The sequence below is a fragment of the Drosophila busckii genome, chromosome X, assembly GCF_011750605.1.
Source record: "Drosophila busckii strain San Diego stock center, stock number 13000-0081.31 chromosome X, ASM1175060v1, whole genome shotgun sequence".
NCBI classification, from domain to species: domain Eukaryota; kingdom Metazoa; phylum Arthropoda; class Insecta; order Diptera; family Drosophilidae; genus Drosophila; species Drosophila busckii.
Window position 1 is genome coordinate 13,258,099 of NC_046608.1, and position 21,837 is coordinate 13,279,935.

At 40.6% G+C, this 21,837-nt stretch overlaps 5 protein-coding genes across 8 annotated transcripts in view; 4 read left to right on the forward strand and 1 right to left on the reverse strand.

Moving 5' to 3' along the window:
* LOC108606250 (flotillin-2) overlaps positions 1-20,639 on the reverse strand; it is a 94,989-nt gene extending 74,350 nt beyond the window's left edge. For 2 of the 4 annotated variants that reach the window (XM_017996198.1, XM_017996197.1), the window contains exons 1-2: positions 20,567-20,638; positions 18,919-19,070 (exon numbers count right to left, since the gene is read on the reverse strand). In XM_017996198.1, coding sequence (XP_017851687.1) covers positions 18,919-18,967 — 49 coding nt within the window. In that variant the 5' untranslated portion in view covers positions 18,968-19,070; positions 20,567-20,638. Of the gene's footprint in view, positions 1-18,918; positions 19,071-20,566 lie in introns of all 4 variants that reach the window. The other 2 variants (XM_017996195.1, XM_017996196.1) reach the window with 2 other exon arrangements.
* Positions 1,758-3,698, forward strand: LOC117134958 (glucose dehydrogenase [FAD, quinone]). The gene has a single exon (XM_033294601.1). It carries the CDS (start codon positions 1,789-1,791, stop codon positions 3,670-3,672), a length of 1,884 nt encoding a protein of 627 aa, XP_033150492.1. The 5' UTR covers positions 1,758-1,788; the 3' UTR covers positions 3,673-3,698.
* LOC108605774 (glucose dehydrogenase [FAD, quinone]) lies at positions 5,127-7,240 on the forward strand. The gene has a single exon (XM_017995577.2). The coding sequence runs from the start codon at positions 5,150-5,152 to the stop codon at positions 6,992-6,994; it is 1,845 nt and encodes a 614-aa protein (XP_017851066.1). The 5' UTR covers positions 5,127-5,149; the 3' UTR covers positions 6,995-7,240.
* Positions 9,531-12,267, forward strand: LOC108605975 (glucose dehydrogenase [FAD, quinone]). Its single transcript, XM_033294331.1, is given in 2 exon segments — positions 9,531-9,820; positions 10,556-12,267. Coding segments are annotated over 2 exon segments (1,869 nt in total). The 5' UTR covers positions 9,531-9,663.
* LOC108605334 (glucose dehydrogenase [FAD, quinone]-like) lies at positions 14,311-16,445 on the forward strand. The gene is made up of 2 exons (XM_033294332.1): positions 14,311-14,317; positions 14,722-16,445. Exons 1-2 carry the CDS (start codon positions 14,311-14,313, stop codon positions 16,443-16,445), a joined length of 1,731 nt encoding a protein of 576 aa, XP_033150223.1.
* Positions 20,640-21,837: the final 1,198 nt, after the last annotated feature.

Here is a 21,837-nt window from a genome sequence, read left to right on the forward strand (position 1 = left end):
CATTAATCAGTTAACTTAATTTAATTTCAAATAGCACTTTCAGCAAAGTAAAACTGCTAATTGAAAATGCAATTGAGTCATGAAAATTTCAATTTGTGTATTTATTATTATTTCTAATTTTTTCAGTGATAGACAAGCGCTATAATTTTGATTGCTAACGAAATAATTCTTGGCCATAGCCGAAAAATGCAGATTTATTTGAAAAGATCAAATGAAACGTAGAAATGAAAATCAAAATTGTTTGCCCTGTCTCTAATTATAGTGTTGTATGATGTATAGATGCGCGTCGATGAATTGGTTGCGAAAAGTTTTCGCTTAATTCTAAAAAAAATAGCAGAAAATTATAACAATATGTTTGTGTTTAGCGACGCGTCGTGAATTTAATTTTGTGCTAAACGCATTCATCAGAAACGGAAATATTATTATAAAACTCTAAGAGCGGCAGACATCTCTATTCCCATACGATAATTTGTGCGGATCGAGTTGTAGCGAGAGTGCGAAATTTAAAAATTGCAAATATGCATGAGGATGGAGATAGACAAAAACGATCGGCATAGCAATTAAAAAATTAAAAATAGTATACGATATAAAAACCTCTGGTTAAAAGTGTTAGTCGTTTGCTATAAATGCAGCAGCTGATTGCTCTAGTCTTTGTTCTTTACACAGCGACAAATGCCACGCCCCAAAAATAAATAATAATTTCAACGAGCAAGCGCAAAAATAATTAAACTCATAGAGCAAATTGCATAAGAAAATAACACACATAAATATAAATTAAAAACAAATGAGCAGCTATTAAAAAATGTTGAAAGGTTCATCAAATTATTTTCAACATTTTTAGCTCTTGACTTTTCAATTGTAAAAATGCACAAATATAAATTATATATCAACATTTTTTAATAGTATGTGCACATTAACAAATACATTAACAAAATAAATAAAAAAATGTATAAAAATTTAAACAAATATTTAAAAGCTAATACAAATAAATACAAAAAAATATACAAATTAATAAAAAAATAAAGCCTTAAGCACTAATTGCTATTTATTTTGTTAGAGCAACAAATGTCAAAATATTGAATAATTTTTGGTCATAAAAAATCTAAGAAGTTAAATAAATGTTTTTATTTGAGCAGCAAAGGAACAAACTTATTTTTTTTTAATTAGTATTATTTTTGTTAATTAAAAAATTAATTCACTTACAATAACAAAATAAATAATAAAAATTAATACAAAATTTAATCAAATAAATAGAACAAAATACAAAAAAAAAATTATACAAATTAAAAAAATAATAAAGTCTTAAGCACTAATTGCTATTTATTTTGTTAAAGCAACAAATGTCAAAATTTTGATAAATCTAAAAATCTAAGAAATTAAATAAAACTTTTTTTAGCAGCAGAAATCATAAAAAAAACTATTTCGATATTGTAAGTTCAACAAGTTAACATTTAAGTATTAAAAAAGTATTGTTTTTGTTGTATAAAATAATACTAAAATATTGTAATATGAAATTAAACATGAATGAAGCTTAAAAATTGTATAAAAATGAAGCTAAGCTTCAAACTGTTTATACGACATATGCAATAAATATGAGTTGACATATTTTGCGCAGTGTATATATGTCATATATAGTCGAGAGTCGAGAGCTGAGCGTTATTAAATTCCCTTGCAATTTGTAATGCGAACTATTAACAGAGACGCGGAGACGTTAATGAGCAATCATGCGGTCAATATTCCAATCAGTCGCATAGAATCGGCGCTACCGACTGGCAGCGCAAAGCGGAAATGCAGTTACAGTTACAGTTGCAGTTACAGTTGCAACTGTTGCTGCTGCTTGGTTATTTAGGCTGCGCACAGGCACAAGGAGGTAGCAGCAGCAGCAATGTGCTGCTGGATACGCTGGAGCTGCTGCGTCGTGGACAGCAGCAAAGCAATTTGGAAGCGTTGGATGCCGCTGAGCCGCCGCTTGCCAAGCAATATGATTTCATTATTGTGGGTGCAGGCACCGCTGGCTGCGCGCTGGCAGCGCGTCTCAGCGAGAATCCCAAGTGGCAGGTGCTGCTGCTGGAGGCGGGCGGACCCGAAAGCTACATCATGGATGTGCCCATACTGGCGCATTATTTGCAGCTGGGCGAGATGAACTGGAAATATCGCACAGAGCCATCGAATGGCTACTGCTTGGCCATGCGCGACGGACGCTGCAACTGGCCACGTGGCAAGGTGATGGGCGGCAGCTCCGTGTTGAACTACATGATGTATACGCGTGGCAATCGCCGCGACTACGATCGCTGGGCAGCGCTGGGTAATCCCGGCTGGAGCTACGAGCAGTTGTTGCCATATTTTCGTAAATACGAGGGTTCGTCCATAGCCGATGGCGATGGCGGCTACGCTGCTGCTGGGAGACACGGACCAGTGAAGATAAGCTACAGTCAGACGCGCACGCCTGTGGCCGACGCCTTTGTGGCTGCCAACGAGCAGGCGGGAGTGCCAGTTGGCGACTACAATGGCGCGCAGCAGCTGCGCGTTTCCTACCTGCAGTCGAATATACAAAACGGCACCCGATGCAGCAGCAATCGCGCGTATCTGTATCCGTTGAAGGGCAGGCGCAGCAATTTGCATATAAAGAAGCTGGCGCTGGTCACCAAGGTGCTCATCGATGCGCAGTCCAAGGCAGCTTATGGCATCATCCTGCAGTCCGCTGCAGGTCAGCAGCGTGTGCTGGCCAAGCGCGAGGTTGTGCTCTCGGCGGGCGCCATTAATACGCCGCAGCTGCTGATGCTCTCCGGCGTGGGTCCGGCCAAGCATTTGCGTCAGTTGGGCATTAAGCCACTAGCCGATCTAGCTGTGGGCTACAATCTGCAGGATCACATTGCGCCCGCTGTCAATTTTGTGTGCAACGCCAGCACTTTGCAGCTGCGCAACTTTCTGAGCAGCGCTGCTTTGGCCAGTTTTGTGCGCGGCAGCGGACCGCTGCGCATACCTGGCGGCGTTGAGGCCATCTCGTTCCATGCGCTAGATGCGGCTGCACAGCAGCAGCGCTGGGCGGATGTGGAGCTCTTTCTGGTGGGCGGCAGTCTGCAGCTAAATCCAGCGCTGCGCTTGGCTCTGGGACTGCGTCCGGACATATACAAACTCTTCTTTGGCGAGCTGGAGCGCAGGCAGGCGAACGCCTTTATGATCTTCCCCATGATCTTGCGCGCCAAGAGTCGCGGACGCATCAAGCTGCGCAGCCGCAATCCCGCGCAGCATCCGCTCATCTATCCCAACTATTTTGCCCATCCCTACGATCTCAACATCACAGTGCGTGGCATTCGTCACGCCATCGGCCTAATGCAGCAGCCCGCGTTCAAGGCCATCGATGCGCGGCTGCTGCAGAAGCAGCTGCCCGACTGCCGCCAGTTCGCGCTGGAGAGCAGCGACTACTGGGGCTGCTATGCGCGCCACTTCACCTTCACCATTTATCACTACGCGGGCACCGCCAAGATGGGGCCGCGCTCCGACCCCAGCGCCGTCGTCGATGCGCGTCTGCGTCTCCATGGCATTCAGAAGCTGCGCGTCGTCGATGCCAGCATCATGCCCCATCTCATCGCCGGCCATCCCAACGGGCCTGTCTATCTCATTGCCGAGAAGGCCGCCGACATGATCAAGCAGGATCACAATTTTCTTTAATTATAGCTTTGCATTTAGCTATAAGCTCAAATATATTTTAGCTATTTTAAATAGTGCGCATTTCTTTTTAATTTCATATCAGCAAATTAGTGAAATTATTCAGCTGCATTTGCTCTATTTAAGTCTTAAACACAATAATTTAAAATACATTTTTTTTATATAAAGATTTTTAAATGTCTCAGCCTACAAAATCTAGCAACCTTCAAAATAACTTTTTGAACTTACAAAAAATTTAATAAAATAAAAAATATAAAAATCAAATTTATGCTTAACAAATTAATAAAATAATTATTCAAATTAAGGCTTTTAACTTACAAAAAATTAATAAAATAAAAAATATAAAAATCGAAATTTAAATTAATTTGTATAAAATGTTAATAAAATAAAATATAAAAATCAAATGCTTCAAAATTAATGCTTTAAATTAATTTGTATAATAAAAAAAATATTAAATTTAAGCAGAAAAAATTAATTTGTATAAAAAAGCAAAAATGCGAAGTAAAAAAATAATATAAAAATTAATTTAAAAAAATTGAATATGCAATACAAAAATTTCAAAAAATAACTTAAAACAATTTATGTAAATGCTTAATTTAAAAGCGTTAAAAATATGCAGCGTTTATAAAAAGAAATTCATTAAAATATTAAGCAAGAAATGCATTAATAAGTTAAGTTAAGAATTTATTAAAAAACAAAGCTAAAGTCTGCAGGAATGAATTAAAATGTAAGTTTTTGCTACAAATAAAATAAAATTGCAACAACTTTTATTGCTCAAAATGTTTATAAAACTAAAAGTTCTGACAACTGAGCGATTGACAGACCAGAGAGCAGGACGGACGGACGGACGGACGAACGGACGGACGGACTGGGATGAACTGAGTTTGATTCGCTGTGGTCATAAAATTGAATTGACAAGTTCCGCATTGAGGGCAAATGTTGGGATTTATGCTTGTGCCTTTTAACAATATAAAATATATAAACATAAATGTGCGTATGCGTGTGTGTGTGTGCCTGCAATGCTTGGCAATCTGCGCAGCTTCCGCAGTGTAATTTTTGGAGCGATTGAACGATTGAGCCGAGCATCGCCTCAAGTCAATGTCAAGTCAGAGAGTTGAGAGAGCGACTGCGACTGCGACTGCGACTGAGGCGAACGTGTCGCTAGTCAGGGAGGGGGCCCAATGCTGAAGATTCTTGCGGCTGCGACTGTTAAATGGCAGCATTAACTTTTATGCGAACCGAACGCAACGAAGCTTGAGAGCGAGAGTGAACGTGAGCGAGAGCGGGAGCGAGCGAGAGCGCATGAGCTCGGAGCGTTTAGTATTTAATATAATAAATTGAACTTGGCTGCTGAGCTCAGCATTGCGAGTTACGATTGCGATTGGGCAACAACGCGTTGTGTGCGCGCCCAGAACTTAGAACCAATAATAAATATATTTTTTTTCAAGTGTATTTTTGTGTGTGTGTGTGTGTGTGTGAAATGTTTGGCGCGCTTGGTTTGCTGCTGCTGCTCAGCTGCGCCGCTTGGGCCGCTCAAGAGGGCAACGTCATATTGGAAACGCTGAATTTTCTGCGTCGCGGTCAGTCGGACGTGGAGCTGGAGAACTTTGACAACACCGTGCAGCTGGAGTCCGAATATGATTTCATTGTTGTGGGCGCAGGCACCGCCGGCTGCGCGCTGGCCGCGCGTCTCAGCGAGAATCCCGATTGGAAGGTGCTGCTGCTGGAGGCGGGCGGACCCGAGCGCTTGGTTATGGATGTGCCCATAGTGGCGCATTTTCTGCAGCTGGGCGAAATGAACTGGAAGTATCGCACACAGCCCTCGGATCACGCGTGTCTGGCCATGAACAACAATCGCTGCAACTGGCCACGTGGCAAGGTGATGGGCGGCAGCTCCGTGTTGAACTATATGATGTATACGCGTGGCAATCGCCGCGACTACGATCGCTGGGCAGCGCTGGGTAATCCCGGCTGGAGCTGGCAGGATGTGCTGCCGTATTTCAAGAAATACGAGGGCAGCAGTGTGCCCGATGCGGAGGAGAATCTGGTGGGACGCAATGGTCCGGTTAAGATCAGCTATGTCAACTGGCGCTCCAAGATATCCGAAGCGTTTGTGGAGGCGGCGCAGCAGGATGGCCTCAAGTATCGCGACTACAATGGACGCATCCAGAACGGCGTTGCCTTTCTTCACACCACAACACGCAACTCCACGCGCTGGAGCAGCAATCGCGCGTATCTGTATCCGCTCAAGGGCAAGCGCAGCAATTTGCATGTAAAGAAAAATGCGCTGGTCACCAAGGTGCTCATCGATCCGCAGTCTAAGGCTGCTTATGGCATTATGCTGATGACTGATGGACGCCAGCAGAAGGTGCTGGCCAGGCGAGAGGTTGTGCTCTCGGCGGGCGCCATTAATACGCCGCAGCTGCTGATGCTCTCCGGCGTGGGTCCTGCCAAGCATTTGCGTGAGTTGGGCATAAAGCCGCTGGCGGATTTAGCTGTGGGCTATAATCTGCAGGATCACACAGCGCCGGCTGTTACCTTCACCACCAATGCAACGTCGCTGAAATTCGAAGACTTTTCGGATCCCACTTGGCTGAATCGCTTCAATCGCATGGAGGGTCCCTATGGCTCGCCGGGTGGCTGCGAGGCCATCGCTTTCTGGGATTTGGACCATCAGCGTGAGGCGGACGGCTGGCCGGATATTGAGCTGTTTCTCGTGGGCGGCTCCATGAGCTCCAATCCGGCCATATCACGCGCATTTGGACTAAAGAAATCGATTTACGATTCGGTGTTTGCCGAAATTGAGGATAAGTCGCTCAACGCTTTTATGATCTTCCCCATGATCTTGCGTCCGAAGAGTCGTGGCCGCATCATGCTAAAGAGCACCGATCCGTTCAAGTATCCGCTGATCTATGCCAACTATTTTGCGCATCCCTATGACGTGGACATTTCGGTGCGTGGCCTGCTCAAGGCCATCAGCCTGATGGAGCAGCGCGGCTTCCAGGCGATCGATGCCAAATTGTGGGAGCGCAAGATTCCCACCTGCAAGCAGCATCCGTACAAGAGCTGGGCCTACTGGGCCTGCTATGTGCGCCACTTCACCTTCACCATTTACCACTACTCCGGCACCTGCAAGATGGGCCCGAAGTCGGATCGCGCCGCTGTCGTCGATGCGCGGCTGCGTGTTCATGGCATTCGGAATCTGCGCGTGGCCGATGCCAGCATCATGCCCGAGATTATGTCCGGTCATCCCAATGGGCCGGTGTTCATGATTGCCGAGAAGGCGGCGGACATGATCAAACAAGATCATGGCTATATCAAGTAATCAATTTATCAATTGCTTTTGTCTGTTATACAATATTGAACTGATTTATGTTTTATAAGTTTAGCATTTAAGCCTCAAGAAATAAATACAAACAGTTATATTTTAATTTTTTAAAGAAAACGACATTGAACATTGTCGCATTGTTTCAATTCCATTTCGTTCCATTGTTGTCGCTTGGCAATTTTCATGCTAATCAAGCAACAACAACAACAACAATCAAAGTTGAAAGCCAAGTCCAAGTCAAGCGCAGCCTCCATCGCATTTGTTTATTGTTTTATCTCTCTCTGTGTATTTGTATGTGTATTTGTATTTGTATTTATTTAATTTAATGATCTGCTCTTGGCTTTTTATTGTTGCGGAAATGTTTGCGACATTCAACAATCAGTTGCTTTCAATATTTTTCTTTGACTTTTTAGCAACTAAAGAATTATCATATGCATAGTAAGTCAAGTTAGCTGCGACTTTGTCATTATAATATTATCGTATGGATTTCAAGCCTTGATAGCTTCATGCTCGCTTAACTTTGTCTGCCTTAGTTAGTTAGTTGGAGTCGCTGTCGATCATTTTTAGACGCGCTCATTAGCAAATAGTTTAGGAGCCCATTAGGCGGCAAAGGTTTGCAGCAAGATTCAAAGATAAACAACCCAACCCAAGGCCATATAGAGTTGGTGGCCAATGTATTTGAACTAAAAGTTGCCAAATTAGTTTATTCCTTGTATGTAAATTGAAACCCCAAAGAGCAAAACTAAGTGACAATAATATTTAAAGTTCAGCAAGCAAATATAAAATAATATTTTTGAATACAGCAATTTTTTTAATATTAACTATCAAATTTATTTAATATAATTAAATGCTTAAATAATTATTTGCAGCAAAAAGTTTGCTGCGTATCTTTTTATTTTATTTATTTATTTTATTAAGCTTTATTTTGATTATTTTTGTATTATTTTATTAACTATTTGCATTATTTTATTTTTGCTATGATTTATTATATAAAATAATCTTTTTGAAGACTGCAATTTTTTTAATATTAACTGTCTGTGTTGTAATCAAATTTATTTAATATAATTAAATGCTTAAATTATTATTTTTGCTGCATTTCTTTTTATTTTATTTATTTGTTTTTTTTATTTTGATTATTTTTTTAAAATTATTTTATTAACTATTTTGATTATTTAGTGCTTTATTTTTATTACTTTTTTTTAAATTATTTTATTTATTATTTTGATTATTTTTTTAAAATTATTTTATTAACTATTTTGATTATTTTATTTTATTTTTTTTTTGTTATGATCATTATTGTTTTATTTTAAATGTGTATGCTGTATCTAATTTTGATATATAATTTTGTTATATGCTTATTAAAATTCTAGATATAGCGCATATAGCGGACATGCTCAAAATTCCATAAATAAATGATATCGATTTCATTTTCAGAACTAAAGATTTCAGTGCTAGAGAAACTCGTTTAATAACAAAAGCAGCACACGCTATTTATTAATTAAGACACTTTGTTGATAAGAGTTTAAGCTGAAACAAGCAGCGGGCAGTCTGAATGAATGAAGCGTCATAAATTTGTAAATGAATAAAATAAAAAAAACTGGTTAAGCTGCTAAAAACTGCAGCACCTAAGCGTATGCTACACAAATGTTAAAGCTTAAATAGCCCTGCAGTACTGTAGTAAACAACAAGCAATAAATGTTTTAAAAGTTTTAAAGCTGCAAATTAATTAATATGCTGTGCTTAAAATTGAATTTAATGAGAAATTCGCCTAAAATGCAATAAATATGCAAACCAATAACTGGCGGTTGCTCAGCAGGCAGCACGCTGACAATATTTTCATTATCATAGCATCAAATATTCATGAAATAAAAAGGGGCGTGGCAGCCAGACGCATGCACTGCTGGAGTTTGGGATGCAAATGCGCTGCTGCTGCTGTTTGTTTGTGGCCAAAAAAGCGAGCACAGATTGAAGTCGCTCAGGTATGCGCATCAGGTTTGAGCTCAAAGAGAATGTGACAGTCGTTGGGGGTTAGGGGGAGCGAGCGACTGTCTGAGGGGCTTTTGTGTTGTGGGGTTGTTTATTTCCGCTGAGAGTTTGGGGCTGCAGCACAAAAGCCGTTTAATCCAACATGATTGCTTTACATATCTCTTCTTCTTCCCTTTTTTTTTTGTGTTTACACTGCGCGTATTTATGTTTTCTATGAAATTCGACTGGCCAGGGTTGACCTGCCCAAAATTTAAAATAAACCAACTGAAAGTCAAGAGATCAGCATTTTTATTTCAAAGCCACGCACCACACTCAGCGACAGGTTCAAGTGCGAATGAGCAGGTGAAAGCGTAAAACGCAAGAAAGAATAAAATATAAAGATGAGCGGCTAATAAGCCGCAGACGCCATAAAATCTAAAGCTTAACAGTTAAAAAGCCGCAGCGGCTGAAGCTTAAGCAGCCAACTGCGCACAGTGTGTCAAAATTTCTATATAAATTTGCTATACTCACTAAACGCACTAAATTTGAATTTTATGCTTGTGCTTGTTGCTTATTTTTTGTAATTTTTTGCTACTTTTAACCAGTGTGCGCTCAGCGCAGCTTGAAATAGGTTCAAGCAACGCTGCTGCCAGCATCACAGTCTGCCAACAGCTCGAGCTCAGCTCACAGCTCTTCCAGCCATGAAGCTAACCCCACAACTTGGCCAACTAATCTGGCAACTTGGCCTATTGCTAACAACAGTGAGAGCAGCCCATAGAGCTGGCGGAGATTTGCGTATAGAGCAGCTGCGTCAACTGGGACTGGGCAATGTGGTGAATCTGCCACACTATACAGATTGTAAGTAAATCCAAGTTGGCAACAAGCCAAAGAGTCAAAGCAGTTTGCAGTCAAATTTTCATTGACTAAATATCAAGCAATTGTTTTTAAATAAATTAAAAGTGCATTACATAAAACAAAAAATAAAAATAAAAATAAAATAAATTAATATAAATAAAATAATAAAAATAAATTTTTATATTTTTGAATTCTTGCAAATTTTGTAGTTTTTGTAGTTGCTAAATTACGCAAATTGTTTGCTAATTGCTAAAAAATTAATATTATAAATAAAAAAAAATTAAACAATTAAACATTTATTTACTTTAGAGCTTTATATAAATTTTTTAGTTTTGAAAATTTTTGTATTGCTTCGATTGGTAGCCAAAATTACAAATCTTAGCTCTACTTATTTTTTTATTAATTGTAATCAAACTTTGTGACAAAGCAAAAATTTAAAATTGATTAAAATTGCTAAATTTACTAAGCATTATTTTTTGACTTCTTATAATCTACGCTAAGAATTTTGATTATCAGCAGCAGCTATAAAAATTTGCTAAAGCGAAGTGAGAACTAAAATAAATTCCATAATTTTGTTTATATTAAATTCACGCTCTTGACTATAAGAAAATTTAATGATCATAAGTTTATCATACTCAAGTCAGCTCGAGCTTAATAAATGTTTTATATTCAATTTGGCTGCGCAGTTAACTTTTAATTTGAGCTACGAATTGTTTATATTTGTTTGTTTTTTTTTAGTGCCACGCAGCAGCAGCTACGACTTTATTGTTGTGGGCGCTGGCGCTGCGGGCTGCACGCTGGCCGCGCGTCTGGCCGAGAATCCGCAGTGGCAGGTGTATCTGATCGAAGCTGGCGGCGTGGAGAGCATGATTCATCTGGTGCCGCTGCTGGCGCCGTCGCTGCAGCTGACCGCATCGAACTGGAACTACAAGTCGCAGCCACAGCGTCGAGCGTGCCGCGGCATGCCCGAAAATCGCTGCGCGCTGCCGCGTGGCAAACTCTTGGGCGGCACCAGCTCCATCAACTTTATGATCTACAATCGCGGCAATCGGCGCGACTTTGATGCGTGGGCCAAGCGTGGCAACGTCGGCTGGAGCTACAAGGAGCTGCTGCCCTATTTTCTGCGCAGCGAGTCCGCCCAGCTGCAGGGCCTGGAGCAGTCGCCGTATCACAACCACAGCGGTCCACTCAGTGTGGAGTACGTCAAGTATCGCAGCAGCATGGCGCATGCCTTTGTGGCCGCTGCTCAGCAGGCGGGACACAAGCGCACGGACTACAATGGCGAGTCCCAGCTGGGCGTGTCCTATGTCCAGGCCAACACCTTGAACGGACGCAGGCATAGCGCATTTCGCGCCTACATCGAACCGCAGCGTGCGCAGCGCAAGAATCTGCATATTCTAACAATGGCGCGTGTCACGCGCGTGCTCATAGATGGCGCCACCAAGTCCGCCTATGGCGTGGAGCTGCTGCATGCCGGACGCCGCTATGAGGTGCGTGCACGCAGGGAAGTAATTTTGTCCGCAGGCACCTTCAATTCGCCGCAGCTGCTCATGCTCTCGGGCATTGGTCCGGCCAAGAATCTGCAGGCCATAGGCGTGCCGCTGCTCCAAGCGCTGCCCGTCGGGCAGATGCTCTATGATCACATGTGCCACTTTGGACCCACATTTGTGACCAATACCACTGGCCAAACGCTGTTCAGCTCCAGGCTGACGCCAGCCGCCATCAAGGACTATTTGCTGGGCAGTCCGCAGACGCAGCTGTCCAGCATTGGCGGCGTGGAAACGCTCAGCTTCATCAAGGTGCCCACCAGCAAGGAGCCCGCTGGACAGCCCGATGTGGAGCTCATCCAGGTTGCCGGCAGTTTGGCCAGCGATGAGGGCACTGCGCTCAATCGCGGCGCCAACTTCAAGCCCGAGATCTACAATCAAATGTATCGCGAACTGGCGCAACGTCAACAGGATCACTTTACGCTGCTCATCATGCAGTTCAAGCCGCAGTCCGTGGGTCGCCTCTGGCTGCACAATCGCAATCCGCTCGAGTGGCCACGCATCGATCCCAAGTACTTTGTGGCCGAGCACGATGTGCAGCAGCTGCTCGAGGGCATCAAGGAATCGCTGCGTATCATTCAAATGCCCGCTCTCCAGGCCATAGGCGCCAGATTGTTGCCACGTGCCACGCCCGGATGTGAGGGCTACAAGTTCGCCTCGGATGATTATTGGCGCTGCTCGATTCGCACCTTGAGCTACACGCTGCATCATCAGGTGGCCACCTGTCGCATGGGTCCATCCAGCGATCCCACTGCTGTGGTCAGTCCACAGCTGCGAGTCCATGGCATGCGCCGGCTGCGTGTGGTGGACACCAGCGTCATTCCCTCCCACCCACGCCCACACAATGCCGCTGCCTTATGATCGGCGAAAAGCGCGGATCTCATACGAGGCGATTGGCATTGAGAAACATTTACAAATTTAGCATTAAAAATTAATTTAAAAAATATAAGACTACAGCATATATATTTATAAATAAATTATACATTTTTTTTTAATTTAAAAATATTATAGAATGAAAATATATCCATGATCAACTGTTTTATTTGACTTTAATTAAATATGTATATTAAATAAATTATTTTATTAAACTTTTAATTAATTATTTCATATCATAGCAATAAAAATTAATATAAAAGTGTGTAAAATGTAATTTAAAATAAAAATCAATAATATATATATATTATTGCTATAGCTTCGGCCTATATACAACAATTTATGCGCCTTCTCCTAGTTATTATTTTTTAAACTTTTTGTAAGAAGCCCATTAGCAAAACAAGCAGCACAAAAATCTTTTAAATATTTAGCATACAAAAATAAATACAAAACTCTCTTCTGTTTCGCCATGTAAATGGGTCAATAAAATGAGGCGCTAAAATTTGAGGTAGAACGTAGAACGGGAACAAGTCTAACGGGTTAGACAATTTTTGCCATTTCGTTTTCAATTTCGTGGACTTAGTCAGCTCGCTCTCGCTCTCTCTCTCTCTCTTTCTTTCTATATCTTTATACAATGTCACACATTATGTTTTTTTTTTATGTGGGGAGTGGTTGCAGCTTTGAGTTAAACGACCCTAGGCAGATATCAAGATAACAAGTCAAGGAGCTTAAAATTCTATACTCTAACAATTTTTTAAATATTTTTTAATTTAAATAGAACGTCTGACACTATTAAATATTTTAATTTTGTATGCTCATATAATTTTATATGCTTTATTTTTAGCACTTATTTTATGAAACCTTTCACATTTTTTTTTATGCTTTAAAAGCAAAATAAAATGACAACAATCTATGATAAATTTATGATTTGAACTTTAAACTTAAGCGCAGTCTGCTCACTTATTTTCACCATTTTTAATTTGTTGTAATTACATTTCATTAACGTTAAGCGTTGGAGCTTTATTAGTGTATCTAAAGTATTTGTCATAAGTTTCTAAGCTGCTCTTTTGTCTGATTGTTAAGCATAAAAGCCCCAATTGACCTTGAGTGGCTCATTAGGCTGTTTGTGAAAATGTTTGGTGCTGAGCGATCTGGAGCACTTGTGTGTGCTCAAAGGTATTTGAACTTTATAGAAACTACTCTGAAAATTCGAAAGTACGTTCAAATTTGCATAGAATTTGACAAATGCACAAAAGTCAACAAGTCAATAAACTAAATATTATATAGCTCAAATCAAAATCAAATATAAGTCAATGGAAAAAAAGGCAGTCAATCTAATCTTATCTAGTGTAAACGAATAGAAATCATAAATAATAAAAATCAATGCAAGCTTATTGAGCTTTATTGCGCTAGTTACTGATTAATTGTAATTGTAATCAGTTAACAATAGCAATAGTTTGGCCATATAATTTTATTGATTATTTGGCTTTAATTTGCAACAAAAATGTTGAAATTATAAGAAGAATTATAAGATATAAGAAGAATAAGAAGAATTAATAATTAATAAAAAATGATATATCAAATCGATGGCCTTACCAGCTTTAGCTATTATATTAGTTTGTATAATAATTAATGTTGTAAATTAATAATTATATGGCTGATTGCTTAAATATTAATGCAATCTATGCAAAGTAGACTAGAGCTATATTAAAATAATTTGAATAATTTAATAACGAGGCTGCTTTAAGTTGTTTAAAACAAATGAAGCCAAATGTACGCTAGATAAATTAATAATATTACTAAAAAAAAATATTAGAAGCTTAAATTATTTACGGCTAAGCTATAGATATAACGTTTAAACAAAATGAACTCAATAGCAATATTTAATATTTTTTAAAATAGTTTGCAGCGCAGCTAAGCAGCTTGGCCCAATTAATTCAAATGCTTCACAAATAGTTTTTAATTAATTGTGAGCGCAGCTTAGCAGCTTGGTCTATAGTTTCCAATAAATGTTAATGCTTCAAAATAATTTTAAATTAATTGTGCAACTCTCAGCATTGCAGAGTATGCGGCATGAGGCGTGCGAGAGCCTTTTACGGTTTTCTGCAGGTAGAACAATTAAGTGCCGACTTGTAATTGTCATTTGGATGGGCTTTTGTTATATGTGTGTGCGTATATAAGTAATTTATATATATATATATATATATATATATGAGTATGATATATCTATATAAACACAAAGTTGTGGCTGTGGCGGCTTAAAAGCCGCTTAGGCACAGCTGCGTCAATTCAGTAGTCAAAACTTTACAATGCAACAATTGCTGCCGCTGCTGCTGCTGCTTTTCGGCGGCGTCGCAGCGCAGCAGAAACTTTTAGAGCAGCTACAGCAACTGGGACTGGTCAATGTGCTGCAGCAGCTGCAACCCAATGGCAAGTGGCAAGCATAAGTAAAATTAATTAATTATTTTATTAAAATTATTGCAGTGCCCAGCGATGGTTCAGTCTATGATTTTATTGTCGTGGGCGCTGGCGCTGCGGGCTGCACGTTGGCCGCGCGTCTTAGCGAGAATCGCGCATGGCGCGTCGCTTTGCTGGAGGCGGGCGGCGTGGAGAACATAGCACATCTGACGCCAGTGCTGGCGGCGCAGCTGCAGCAAACCGCATCCAATTGGAATTATCAGTCAGTGCCGCAAGCTGGCGCCTGCTGGGGCATGCAACAGCAGCAATGCGCGCTGCCGCGTGGCAAACTCTTGGGCGGCACCAGCTCCATCAACTATATGATCTACAATCGCGGCAATCGGCGCGACTTTGATGCGTGGGCGCAGCTTGGCAACGTCGGCTGGAGCTACAAGGAGCTGCTGCCCTATTTTCTGCGCAGCGAGTCCGCCCAGCTGCAGGGCCTGGAGCAGTCGCCGTATCACAACCACAGCGGTCCACTCAGTGTGGAGTACGTCAAGTATCGCAGCAGCATGGCGCATGCCTTTGTGGCCGCTGCTCAGCAGGCGGGACATGCCCACACGGACTACAATGGCGAGTCCCAGCTGGGCGTGTCCTATGTCCAGGCCACCACCATGAACGGACGCAGGCATAGCGCCTATCGCGCCTATATCGAACCCATTGAGCGCCGGCGTAGCAATTTGCACATTTTTACGCTTGCGCGTGTCACTCGCCTGCTCATAGATGGCGCCACCAACTCCGCCTATGGCATAGAGTTTAGCTATAGAAAGCGTTTATATCGCTTCAAAGCCAGCAAGGAAGTTATTTTGTCCGCAGGCGCCTTCAATTCGCCGCAGCTGCTCATGCTCTCGGGCATTGGCCCGGCGGAGAATCTGCAGGCCATAGGCGTGCCGCTCGTCCAGGCGCTGCCCGTGGGCCAGATGCTCTATGATCACATGTGCCACTTTGGACCCACCATTGTCACCAATACCACAGGCCAAACGCTTTACACCAATCGCGTTAGTTTGAACGATCTGCTCGCTTTTTATTTGGCCGGCAGTCCCAGCACCATGCTTAGCTCCATTGGCGGCGTTGAGGCTTTGGCTTTTCTGAAGCTAGCGCGCTCTGAGCTGCCCCCAGATTGGCCCGATATTGAGCTCATCATGGTCGGCGGCAGCTTGGCCAGCGATGAGGGCACGGCGCTCAAGCTGGGCGCCAATTTCAAACAGATTATCTATGATCAGCTCTATAAGCCGCTGCAGCTGGCGCAACAAGATCATTTTACGCTCTTGGTCATGCAATTTCATCCCAAGTCTGTGGGTCGCCTCTGGCTGCACAATCGCAATCCCTTCACTTGGCCTAAAATCGATCCCAAGTACTTCATAGCCGAGGAGGATGTGGAATATTTGTTGGATGGCATTAAGGAAGCGCTGCGTATCATTCAAATGCCCGCTCTCCAGGCCATAGGCGCCAGATTGTTGCCACGTGCCACGCCCGGATGTGAGGGCTACAAGTTCGCCTCGGATGATTATTGGCGCTGCTCGATTCGCACCTTGAGCTACACGCTGCATCATCAGGTGGCCACCTGTCGCATGGGTCCATCCAGCGATCCCACTGCTGTGGTCAGTCCACAGCTGCGAGTCCATGGCATGCGCCGGCTGCGTGTGGTGGACACCAGCGTCATCCCACTCCCACCCACCGCCCACACCAATGCCGCCGCCTTTATGATCGGCGAAAAGGCCGCGGATCTCATACGAGGCGATTGGCATTGAGAAACATTCACAAATTTAGTATTAAAAACTAATTTTAAATAAATTAAATATAATAAAATTATTTTTTTTTTATTTATGTATATTTTTAGTATTTAGTGAGCACTTGCATTGAATTATAAAAAAATTGAAATTAATTAAGAATTCAATTTTTAATTATTTATTTAAATATTTCAGTAAAGCTTAATATTTTCTATATTATTATTAGGACCCCACTAAGTTAATTAAATCGAATATCCTGAACTCTTGCCAAGCTTTGAGCAAACAGCTTTTGTCTTTGGTGGGGATTGGGGGTGGCTTGGTTAGAGCGCCCGTTTGAGTGCATTCACCCAGTCCCACTTATGTGTAAGTTTCAAAGCTTGAGGGTTGAAAAAATTACAAAACTTGCAAGCCTAACGGTACTATGGGGTGGTTTGACACGCGGCAGTGGCAGTGGCAGCGGCCGTCATAAAATAGTCAAAACATGGAAATGTTAGCTTGACTGGGATGCTGTAATGCACAGCAAAAAATTTTAGCTAACAAACCCAAAACAGTTTTGATGAATTCAATTTTCATTGAAAATAAATATTGACCTGCTTGTTTTTATATTAAAAATTAAAATTAAAATTAAAATCAGTCGGCAAATGATTGAATATATGCATTTAAAAATCTATAATAAAAACATTTTTGGCTCATATTAAAAAATTAATTTTATTAAGTAATTTTCGATTATTTGTTTTTTAAACATATAGCGCAAAAATGTAAAGCAAAAGTAAGGCTCAGAAATATTTAATTGAATTGCGCTTCAATTACTTGTAGAAAAATGTGCATTAAACTAATCTACAAATCAACAATTAAGTTATTTTTGAATTAAGTACCTTTGATTTAATATTTCATATAGAATATTCAATGCAAATTTGCTCAAGAAAAGAACATCAGCTAAAGTTTAGCTCAAGTCGTCAAAACAAAATCCACACATGCTCATCTTACGATCCACAGTGTGCTGAGTCGCTCTCGTACGGCCGCCGCAGCAGCAGCAGCGCTGAGCGATCGTACGAAACGACGCGAGCAGCGCTGCGCTCACTAGCGAACGAGAGCGAGAACGAGAGCAGCAAAGCAGCGACGCCACTCACATTCATGGGAGGATAAGCTCCACTTGCAGTTCAGTTGTGCCTGAACTGTTGGCGATTAAACAAGCAGTGAACGTGCGTCGACAGAATATTATTATTACAATAGTTAGCATTGACAACATTGCTCAAATTATTTCCAAATCAATAATTCATATTTATTAAAATTAACAAATTGTTTTTGACGTATCATTAAATTATTTCTCTTAAGCTCTACTAAATTCCTTGCATTTACTACTAAAACTGCTCAAAATATTTCAAAATTCCAAATAAATTATTGAATTAAAATGAATAAATTGTTCTTAACGTTTTAGTAAATTTAGTACCCTAATATTCATTAATTAATTGCAAGCTCATAGCAAGTTGGTCTTACTTTTCCAACATTTTGATATCAATGCAATTTTTTTTAAGTGTAAAGGTCGGTGGTTGTTGTTGGGTCTGCCTTGGTTGGGGGTTGCTGCCCCTGCATTGCAAGTGGTTATCAGCGTGCACAGCCTGTGCCTCTGACATATCCACAAGGATATGTTATTATCGCTTTTGTTATTCACTCTACTTGGGCTTCTTTCTTCTCCGCTCCTGCTGCTTGTGTAAAATTCAATATGCATCACTAGCGTGCCCGCAACAGCAACAGCAACAAGAACAATGGAACACTAGTGCTGTGGCCTAAGCCGTGGCAAAAACGCAACGCAAGCATTATACCCTTAAAGCCGCATATTTAATTAAAGCTAAATGAATTGCTTTAATATGCAATTACTTTGATCAAAGTTAGTGCATTGAATTCCAAGCGATATAATTGCATTTCAATTAAAATCAAATCAAATTCACTTGCAGACCTTTTTGAAAATATTTTTAAATTGCATAGGTTTTCCATAAATTTAAAAAAAATATTTTACTAAATTTTTAAATTCGCTTAAAGTAATTATGAATAAAATTAAACATTTTTAAGAAATAATATAAAAATAATAATGTCTAAATATTTTATTATCGAATATATATGTATAAAGAACAATTTTATTCCTTTTAGAGCCATAAAATTCAAAGACTTGAGCATCTAATTTGATCAATTGATCTTGGGCCTTGCTCATAGCCAATATGCCGAATGGCAATAGTAAAAAGAATTGCAAAGAACAGTGGGAGAATCAAATAAACGCTGTAGACTGACAGAGAATGGGAAAAAGGGAGTAGCACCCCCCACCCCCCACACACATATAAATGAATGCTGGCAGCTGTTGTCTGTCAACAATGCGATTGAAAGCAACCTTAATTGCAGCATTTGAAATTAGTGTGCAACAAGCGTAGGTGGGAGTATGCATATGTATATGTGTGTATGTGTGTGTACGTAGACTTAATGTTGTAACTGTAACACTCACCTGAAACAATTAACGCCTCGTTCGGGCCAGTTGTGTGTATGTTGCCCATGTTGCTTGAATTGGCCGCCGCCTTTGCTACAATTGTCTGCTAGTGATGTATATTATATATAAAAGCTGCGTAGTTTTTACAGCTAGCGTTGAATTCACTTGAACTATTGCACACAATTAAAAAAATTCAAATAAATGCAAGTACAAGTCAAAAAAAAAAACACTAGGGGTTACAAGTTATTCGAAATTTGTATTTGAAGACGTCTACTTTTAGGAGCTATAGCTTAAAGCATATACATAAAATTTTACTTATTAACTTATTGACGAAAATTGTTGCTTAGCGCATTTTTATTGCTGTCAAAAATGTATAAAAATAGCTTGCATAGCTCTTTGTCTATATTTTATATATATATTTAAATAGCATTGATCAATGCCAAATGTTAATTTTTTCTTTTATTTTTGCTGCTGCTCCAAAGCATATGCAGCTGTATTTTTATGCAACAGATGGCGCCACTAGCGTTCGGTGCACAGTCGTGATTTGTTTTGTTTTCATTTGTTTGTTGTTCTTATCGCGTGATTTGTTTTGCTTTTGCCTTCTGGGGCGGCGGCATATCTACTTACATCTACATATGAACAACAAGTTTTTATAGCTAATGGATAAAAGCTCGTGTGTGTGCGTATTTCTATTGTTTATTGCTACGGGCATTTGAAATATGTTTGTTAGATGCCCGCATTAGTGTTAACAATTGCACTAAGTGCCATAGAAATTCCCCTGGGTAATTGAATTATTTCAGTTAGTGCTTCGATATGCCAAAAACAAAAAGCAACAACAACTATATAAAAAATATTCCTATAATAGCGGCGACACACGCAAAATAAAATTAGAACAACAAAATTGTTTAGCATGACGTAAACGTTGGAGAACATGAACATGGGCGAACTGAGGCAGGGCTACGTCATGCTGCTCGCTGAGAGCAGCGGCGGCAGCAACATTGGGCGGCGGTGTGTGCCACAAACAAATGCGTGTGTATGTGTGTGTGTTAGTATTGAAATATAGACGAACGCGCCTTATCGTGAACTCATCACTTAATACTTTTTTCTAATTGTTTCATGCTAAACGACAAGCGAGATTTGCATAGCGTGTAATGGCAAACCCAAAAAATCAACAAAGTACACAACACACACACACACACACAAACACAGATACAGCGCTATAAGCATATAAAAATTTAACCCCTAGTGGTTGTTTAGCTCTTAAATCTATTTGGGGTTGCTGTCGTGCGCCCAACTTCTTATTGGAAATAAACAAAACGCAAAAAAAAAAACACAAAACTAAATTTGTATTTGCTTTAATTGTTTCTTGTTGCCAAGCGCGTCAAATTGCAAATTAAAACTTTAATCATCAATCGCTTTTTAGTCGAACGCGAACCGAAAAAGAACCGCGTAAAAAGCACACACGCCGGGAATTACAAACCCTTAAGCACACACCGAAATCTAACTGTAAACTTGTAAAACTAACAGTAAAAATATATTTGCAAAGAAAAAGCGCAATTGATTTCAGTTTATACAACCGGCGAGAGCGAATTGATGGTACATAAGCGCGCACACACTTGACAGCGGCACTTTAATTCTATTGCAGTAATTAATTATCTTGGCATACACTCAATAAAAACAATTTAATCCGGCTCCTTACCGCAGCACAACTGGAAGAACGTCACGGACGAAATGCAACTGCGATTTACCAGTACTTGTCACGGTCACGAGTTGCGTGAGTACAGAGTTGCTATTCAACCCTTTGCCCGTAAACTAAGTTCAAATCAATTGGATGACAAGTTTTTGAATTGAGCATATACTTAATTTAAAAAAAAAAAATGAACGCTTTTTCCCGCTTTAATGAACAAAAACAATGTAAAATGTAATTAACTCAACTTACTATTGACTGTCATCCAATCATATTTGTAGAGTTGTGCTCAGAGTAGCTTGGGCCTAACAGCTGTTTTCTGCTGTTAAGTATCGATTACAATTGCAATTTATCGAGCTGGTTTTTGTGAATTTTGCAGAAAAATAAAATACACATTATAAACAAATGAATCGTTCAACCAAATGTTATTTGTGCAATTGCACTTTTAACAATAACAAGGTCTACGAGCATTTGTTTGAGCCAAGATGTATTACCAGTCACACTACACTAAGTAATACAAATACATTAGCCGAACTGTTGACCATGGCACTGGGAACTCATCTGGACGAGCATAAAATGCATTCAACGGTAATATACAATTGTTTATTGTTTTTGCGTAATACCTAACGATTTCCCCTACAGTCCATTTGTAGCACATGCAAAGTTACACTACTCAACTATGAGGCACTGGAGCAACAGTTATATGAGGCAGCTCTAGAAATTAGACTGGTGCATGAGCAGACCCTCAGGATATATGCAATAGCGGCTAAAGGTGAACCTCAGCTGGAATACGAGGAAATCGCAGACGAAGAGTTTGATAAGAAGAAGCTAAAACCGGCAGCAATACGCAAGCCGCTACTTACACATACTTGTGGGTATTGCCCCAAAAGTTTCCGTTGCCTTGCCGAGCAAAAGCGTCATGAGCGCACACACACCGGCGAACGCCCGTACAAGTGTCAGCATTGCGACCAGAGTTTTACACAGCGCTCCAATTTGCGCAGCCATAAGCTGGCCACACATCAGAATATCGCCAGCTTCAAGTGCCATAAATGCGAACGCAGCTTTAAGCGTAAACGCTTGCTGGACGCTCACATCAAGTCCAAGCATGACGGGCTGCGGGATCTCAAGTGCCAGCACTGCGCTGCCACCTTTAGTCATCCCGTGAATTTCAAGAAACATATGCTATGCCATACAGGTGTCAAGAACTATGGCTGCCAAATTTGTGGCAAGAAGTTCAGTCGCGCCGAAAA

Coding starts and splice junctions, on each gene's coding strand:
- LOC108605774 (XM_017995577.2), top strand. CDS start 5,150: ATGTTTGGCGCGCTTGGTTTGCTGCTGCTGCTCAGCTGCGCCGCTTGG.
- LOC117134958 (XM_033294601.1), top strand. CDS start 1,789: ATGCAGTTACAGTTACAGTTGCAGTTACAGTTGCAACTGTTGCTGCTG.